The sequence below is a fragment of the Dipodomys ordii genome, unplaced genomic scaffold (assembly GCF_000151885.1).
Source record: "Dipodomys ordii isolate 6190 unplaced genomic scaffold, Dord_2.0 Scaffold30, whole genome shotgun sequence".
Lineage (NCBI taxonomy): Eukaryota > Metazoa > Chordata > Mammalia > Rodentia > Heteromyidae > Dipodomys > Dipodomys ordii.
The window spans coordinates 9982686-9990785 of NW_012267246.1; the positions used below are offsets into that span (position 1 = coordinate 9982686).

The 8100-nt window shown below is 38.3% G+C and overlaps 1 protein-coding gene across 3 annotated transcripts in view; it reads left to right on the plus strand.

The window, feature by feature from the left end:
- The first annotated feature begins 3959 nt into the window (after nt 1-3959).
- The window catches only part of Mynn (myoneurin), a 15995-nt gene continuing 11854 nt past the window's right edge, over nt 3960-8100 (plus strand). Inside the window, exons 1-3 of one of the 3 annotated variants that reach the window (XM_013016255.1) lie at nt 3960-3995; nt 4310-5100; nt 6700-6859. In XM_013016255.1, coding sequence (XP_012871709.1) covers nt 4386-5100; nt 6700-6859 — 875 coding nt within the window. In that variant the 5' untranslated portion in view covers nt 3960-3995; nt 4310-4385. Of the gene's footprint in view, nt 3996-4306; nt 5101-6699; nt 6860-8100 lie in introns of those variants that run through there. The other 2 variants (XM_013016256.1, XM_013016254.1) reach the window with 2 other exon arrangements.

The following is an 8100-nucleotide window of genomic DNA, read 5'->3' on the forward strand; positions in this document are numbered from 1 at the left end:
CTGAACTCTGGGCCTGGGCACTGTCCCTCAGCTCTTCAGCTCAAGGTTAGCGCTCTACCACTTGAGCCACAGTGCCACTTCCGGCTTTTTTCTTTATGCTTATGTGATGCTGAGGAATCAAACCCAGGGCCTCATGCATGCAAGGCAAGCGCTCTACCACTGAGCCACCTTCCCAGCCCCGAATCAGGATGATTTTCAAGCCTTATACAAAGAAAATGTTTGGCTCCAGGCATGGCTTAAGTAAGTAGCACACGTCACAGAAGGCCCTGAGTTTTTAATTTTTAGTACCCCTAAAAAAAGAGATGTTTTGGAATTACTTAAAAAATTTTTTTTGATGGTTCTGAGGCTTGAATTTAGGGCCTGGGCTCTGTCCTGGGGCCTCTGTATACTCAAGGCTATCCCTCTACCACTTGAGCCACAGTGTCACTTCCCACCTTTTCTGTTTATGTGGTACTGAGAAATTGAACCCAGGGCTTCATACATGCTAGGCAAGCACTCTACCAATAAGCCACATTACCAGTCCTACTTTGAAATTTTGATAAAGTGGAATATTGAAGTAAGTCAGTCTGTGTAAGTTGATTAAAGAAACAGCACTGTAATAGACTGAACTTGTATGATAAATAATTTAAATATGCTAAATAGCTAATTATGCAAGTACCTCTGATCTAAGAGTATTTATAATATGTAATAGAAAGTAGCCTCAGAACAATGAATTTTAGTTGACTTTGAATTTCATGGGTTTTTCTTTCTCAATGAGCCCATTCAGGAAAAAGTCTTACTGATATAAACCCACATCAGTGCATCTTCCTTTGTGCCATCATACAAAGAACCAGTGTGAAGAAGAGCCAGGTGTCTTGTTCAAACTTTTTTGGTGCATGTTTTTCCTGGCAAGCTGAATAATTAGTTGTAAAGTACACCCAGGAGAGTAAGAAGACTTATACCAAAATAAAAAGTAACAAAACAAGCAGATTAATAGAAAATTAAATTGGCTTAAAGTCAACATTTTATGATCTTAAAGGCTAAATTTTTCTGGAACCCGGAGTTTTGTGTGTGTTTATATGGGGTTGGAGTGCGGCTTAGTGCCTTCTGCCTGCTAGTCAAGTGCTCTATCACTGAGCTACAACTCCCCTAGTTCATTGATAAGGATTATAATAGATTTCTTAGGCGTGTTCTGAATATTACTGGAACTAATCCATTAAGGAGTTTAGCATATACCTTGCAATATATAATGAAATGACCTTCAGTGACTCTTCAAAAGATGAAAACAAGTTTGAAAACACTAAAATGCTTATAAACAAAGATCAGCTAGTGAAATAAAGAAGTGCTGATTGGTTCTCTTAACTGTTAGTGAGATTATAGAGTATGTGTAAAGTAGTTTGTGTTACTCTTTCAGTATTGAACAATCAATGTGACTTAATTGTTGGGTGTTTGTGTGTGTGTGTGTGTGTGTGTGGTATTAAAGGCTATCTAATTTTTTTCTTTTTGTTTGTTATGGGGCTTGAACTCAGAAACTGGATTCTACCACTTTGAGCCATAGTGCCACTACTGGTGGTTTTTGATACTCAGCTCCACTTTCTGGTGGTTAATTGGACATGAGTCTCATGGAACTGGGCTCAGGTGGCTCACACCTATAATCCTAGCTACTCAGGAGGCTGAGATCTAAGAATTGTGGTTCAAAGCCAGCCTGAGCAGGAAAGTCTGTGAGCCTCTAATCTCAGAAAACTGGAAGTGGCGCTGTGGCTCAAGTAGTAGAGTGCTCACCTGAGCTGAAGAGCTCAGGGACAGGATCCAGGCCCAGAGTTCAAGCCCCACAACCAATAAAAAAAAAAAAAGAAAAAGTCTCATGGACTCCTCCCTGGGCTGGCTTCAAACCAGGATCCTCAGATCTTAGTCTCTTGAGTAGTAGTAGGATTACAGGTGTGAACCATCAGCTCTGGACTAAGGTAGCTAAGGCTACCTAATCTTGTTATCTGTTTGGTGGCTTATTTAATAGAACACAAAGTACAGATATAATTTGAGACTAACATCTTGGTTAAGTAAAAGCATGAATTTGATGTTCACTATAGGAGTGTCTCACTTGTTATATTTTTAAATAACAATGTAACAAAATCAATAAATGCATAGGATAAAATGTTTTTAGATAATGCTGTATATATGTAAGAAAATTTGGTATAAAGTAAGTAAGAGGGCTGGGAAGGGGCTCAGTGGGAGAGTGCTTGCCTTGCATGTATGAGGCTCTGGGTTCAATTCCTCAGCACCACATAAGGAGAAAAATTTGGAAGTGGTGCTGTGGCTCAAGTGGTAGAGTGTGAACCTTTAGCTGAAGAGCTGAGGGACAGCACCCAGGCCCAGAATTCAAGCCCCACAACCAACCTAAAGAAAAAAAGCAAATAGATTATTTTAATATGTTCTTGAGACATTTGCGCAATTTCTTTGCAAATACAGAATTAAATTGACTATGAAGATTCAGATTCATGATTTGTTTTAAAAATGATAGTCAAAGGCCAATAAAAATAATGTCTTAGGCAGTATTATTTAGGAGAGTTACTTTTAGTTGATGTGTGATTTAGTTAAGGACTTAGGATAGGTTTTCACAAGAAAATAAAATATTGTAAGCTTGTGGTTGGTTACTAAATTAGCCTGTGAATCTACTTAATCTATAATGAGCTAAAAATAATTGTAACGAAAGAGATTTTAAGAGCTATCATACTAGGTTAAATAAGGAATCACACAGTGGTACTGGAGGAAAGAGGTCAACATGGAGACATACTGGAGGATACTTTTTGAGAGCTTAGAGGCTCATGATGCTAGCTATTTTTAAAATTTCATTACAAATTTTAGCATGCATATAAGAGAAAAGGGGGTTCAATATCACATATCCATTTATGTGTACAGTTTTTTTTTTCATTTTTGTTTTTGGTGATATTGGTGTTTAAACTCTACCTCAAGCCTACTAGACAGGCACTGTATCCCTTGAGTCACTTCCTCAGCTCTTTTGCTATGGTTATTTCTCAAACAGGGTCTCAAGTTTTTTCCAGAGTCAGCCTGGACCATGATCCTCCTATTTATACTTTTGGTATAGCTGGTATGAACCACCACACTATTTGTTGAGATGGGGTCTTACTATTTCCCAGGCTAATTTCAAACTGTGGTAACAGGATAACAGAAGTGAGTCAGCTGTGCCTGCCCCCCAAATTTTTGCCCTTTAAAAAAATATTATCAACACTACATCACCAGCTATAATTAAATCCCTTTTGTTCTGACTTAAAATGAAAAAGGAAGATAGAGATTGTCTTAGACAATCACATATCTGAGGAAAATGGCAGGTGTGGGAAGGTTACTTGAGGAGGGGGCGTATGTGTCCCTGTGTTTGAATCTGTCCTCGAAGTGGCCATTATTAATAATTTTATACATAAGAAAATTAAGACCTGTGATTTTTGCCTTACTGTAATTAGTTCAGCTAGAAATGCCAGAGCCAACACTAGATTTATCATCCTTTTTCTGTATTGTAAACTTAGAGAACAGGAACTATTTGATATTTAATATCCCTCCAAGTATAATACACAGTACAATGTGCAATAACTATTGGCTACAATGTTGAATAGCATGGATTGTCTTTCTGTATTTTTTTTAATGTGGAAAACTTTCCAGTCCATTTAGGTTGAGTATCACCAAGAAATGGGAGAGATTGGGAGAAAGATTCACACATTCTAAAACCTTGTCTCCCTAACTATGATCCCCAGATCCAGGGCACAGGGTTCACCAGAAATGAAGATACTCTATTTCTATCACACACTTAATGAATTTGAATCTTCATTTAATAAGATCTTTGAGTGGTTCACATGCACAGAAATGTTTGGGAAGCCCAATTCAAAGCCCTCTCCCAAGGTAGCAGGGGAAATGGTAGGAAAGAATTTTCATTAGACTCTTCCTGTTGCCTATCTAGAAAAAATTGGTTGCTGTCTGAAGAGGCTTCAGGAAAATGAGAGGAAACAGTGAGTTGCTAACAACAATTTATGTGCTCAGTTTCTTTTTAAAACAGCCAGAAAATGTAACATCATATTTTTCTGTAATAGTTCATTACTGCTATGAATAGGCATTATTTTTTATCTTTTTAGGTTCTGTAAAATTGGAGATATTTGTCTAAACTTTAATTCTGACAGAATTTAGTTTTGTACCTTTGTTAAGTTACACCTTGTTTATCCTACTTCATTAGGTCTTTAAAATACATGGAGTCGTATTTTCAGCTCTATTATCAAAAAGTTTTTCTTTGATCAGAATATTGTCATTTAGCCTTTTTTCCTTACAGTTGGAACGTTAAAGAAATTCATCAGGCTGCTGACTATCTCAAAGTGGAAGAGGTGGTAACTAAGTGTAAGATAAAGATGGAAGATTTTGCTTTTATTGCTAATCCCTCCTCTACAGAGATATCCAGTATTACTGGAAACATTGAATTGAATCAACAGTCTTGTCTTCTTACTCTTCAAGATTATAATAATCGGGAGAAATCAGAAGTATCTCCAGATTTAGGTCAGACAAATCCTAAACAAGGGGCTTTAGCAAAGAAGTCATCTCAAACTAAAAAGAAGAAAAAAGCTTTTAATTCCCAGAAAACAGGACAGAATAAAACACTGCAATATTCTGGTGACATTTTAGAGAACACATCTGTTGAATTCCTAGATGCAAGTAAATTGTCCTCATCTGTAGTCGAACAAGTTGCCCAAAGAAATGATCGTTCAGAACTTGAATTGACATCAGTTGTGGAAAATACTTCGCCGGCACAAGATACTGTTCAGACTGCTACAGTGAAACGGAAACGTGGAAAATCACAGCCAAATTGTGCTCTGAAAGAACATTCTATGTCTAATATAGCCAGCATCAAGAGTCCTTATGAGGTGGAGAACTCTGGAGAAGATCTGGATCAGAGGTACTCCAAGGCCAAGCCAATGTGTAACACATGTGGGAAAATATTTTCAGAAGCCAGCAGCTTGAGAAGGCACATGAGAATACACAAAGGAGTGAAGCCTTATGTCTGCCACTTGTGTGGAAAAGCATTTACACAGTGTAACCAGCTGAAAACACATGTAAGAACCCACACAGGTAAGACTGGTTTGTGGGGAAGATGTGATTGTTTTATACTCTGTCTAAAATAGTTTCATGGTTGGAAGTGGTGCTGTAACTCAAGTGGTAGAGCGCTCGTCTTGAGTTGAAGAGCTGAGGGACAACACCCAGGCCCAGAGTTCAAGCCCCACGACCGACAAAAAAAATAGTTTCATGGTTTTGTTCTGGGGATTTAACCTAGGACTTGGAACATGATATTGCACTCTACCACTGAGGTAGAACCTCAGCCTAAAATACTGTTTTTTGTTTTGTTTTGTTGGTCTTGGGGCTTGAACTCAGGGTGTAGGCACTGTTTTTTAGTTTTTTTTTTTTTTTGCTCAAGATTAGTGTTCTACCACTTTGAGCCACACCTCTACTTCTGGGGGTGATTAATTGGAAATAAGAGTCTTATATGGGCTTTCCTGTCCAACGCTGACGTCAAACCGTTACCCTCAGATCTCAGCCTCCTGAGTAGCTAGGATAACAGGCGTGAGCCATGAGTGCCAGGCCCTAAAATACTGTTGTTGTTTTTATAGAGTTTGGTAGCACATGCTGTTGACTACGTAGGACCAAAATTTGCCATTCTTTTATTCATAAAAGTATTTCAGCATTAGACACTTGAAAATTTGTGATTACAAACCAAATATTAAAGACTGCGGTATTGTTCATTGTTACGCAGATCCTAATGCATTGCTCCTTTATATCTTATATTTTCTCTCAAAATATGTGTAAGCTTTCTAAGTATTTAACAGATTACAGTTATAAGAGAAAATATAATTACAACTCAGGCCAATTTTCACTAATATTAACATTTCTTCCTCAACTGTTGGTTTCTAAATTATACATAACTTCTTTTCTCAGCTTCTGTAGTTTTATTTTACATGTTCTTTTATTTTATATGTTCTTTTTTATTTTACAGAGTTTGAACACCCATAGGTACACTTAAGATCTATGTTTTTAGATGCAATACATTTTTTTTCTTTTTTTTTATTGTAAAGATACTATACAAAGGGTTACAGTTACATGAGTGAGGTAATGAGTACACTTCCTCTTGAACATTGTTACCCCCTCCATTGTTTTCCCCCTATCATCCCTTCCCTCCTTAGCAATACATTTTTTTAAATCATTGGTTACTTTTTTTTTTTGGTCGGTCGTGGGGCTTGAACTCTGGGCTTGGGCACTGTCCCTGCGCTCTTCAGCTCAAGGTGAGCACTCTACCGCTTGAGCCACAGCATCACTTTGGGTGTCCTAGTGGTTTATTGGCGATAAGAGTCTCACGGACTTTCCTGCCTGGGCTGGCTTTGAACCGCGATCCTCAGATCTCAGCCTCCTGCGTAACTAGGATTACAGGTGTGAGCCACCAGCGCCTGGCTATTGGTTACTTTTTACTATTATAAATTGAGAAACAATATATTTCTCTTAAGTCTACTAATGTTTTCAAATAGTCTAGAAATAGATCTTGTTTGCAGTTGTTCCTAGCACTTAGCATTTTCTGAATATCCAAAATGGTACTATTGATGACCACTTTTGAAAACCTATTTGCCTTTAGCAATTGAAACAGAATTTTTCCTCCTTAATACAAAATTTCTTGTTTGTTAGGTGAGCGGCCATACAAATGTGAGTTATGTGATAAAGGATTCGCTCAGAAATGCCAGCTTGTCTTCCACAGTCGTATGCACCATGGGGAAGAAAAACCCTATCAATGTGATGTTTGCAATTTGCAATTTGCAACTTCTAGTAATCTCAAGATTCATGCAAGGTAAACAAAAATGAGCCATTTGACCTTTAAGTTTGTTAATCATCATAGTCTTCTGAACATGCTACTGTATCTGAATTCAGGATAGTAGAGTGCTGTATTCTTAGCACATTCAAGGAAACTGCAAGCCACAGCATTTGGAGGGGAATAAGCAAGAGATGGGGAAAACTGGAAAATAAGACCGTAATGGTAATAGGAGGATGCTTGGATGGGACAAGGGTTTTTTTGTTGTTGTTGTTGGCAGTTGAGAAGCTTTTCCTGTTATGATTGAGAAATAAGTGATATGATCTCATTTGCATTTTAAGATGCTCAATCGTTCTGGCTGTTATATTAGGAAAAGGCTTTAGAATTATCAGAGTGGAAATAAGGTGGCCAGTTAGAAATCAATGGATAAAACCTAAGTGCAAGTGGCCTGATGGTTGTTAAGGCATGGATGATAAGTAATAGACAGGTTCTGGATACGTTGGAGAGGTAAAACTGATACTGACAGATTGCTTGTGGAACTGAATGAAAGAATAAAATAGTGATTTCAAGCTTCAGGGCCTGAAGAATTTGAAAACATAGAATTACCATTTCCTGAGACAGGTTTGTGTGTAGAGCAGTTTTAAGTTGAAAGGTATGATTTTATGCAATGATCAACACGTCCTCTATGTCTTGATGTCTTACTTTCTGTTGCTATGTCTAATTACCTGAGAAAATCAACTGAAAGTAGGAAACATTTATGTTGTCTCACAGTTTCACAGGTTTTAGTCAGTTTATCAGTTGGCTTTGCTGTTTCTAGACCTCTGGTGAGGCAGTGTTGTAGTGGAGAGGACCTAGTAGAGTGAGCTGCTTAACCTTGGGGGCTATAGACAGAGAGAGAGAGAGAGAAGGGGGGCTGAGGGAGGGGGGAGAAAAGGCTAACCTCAGGACAGACTCCAAGGGCACAACTAGATCCTATCTTCTAATTTTCGGGCACTTTCTAATAGCCCATCTAATTATAAACCCATCCACAGATGGGTTCTGAGTTCTGAGTGTGTAACTCAGAAGTAAAGCAACTTCCTAGCAAATGCTCAGTCCTGCCTTCAAACCACAGTAACACACACACACACACACACACACACACACACACACACACACACACACACACACACACACACACACACTCTCTCTCTCTCTCTCTCTCTCTCTCTCTCTCTGAGTGCTGAGTGTGTAACTCAGAAGTAAAGCAACTTCCTAGCAAATGCACAGTCCTGCCTTCAAAC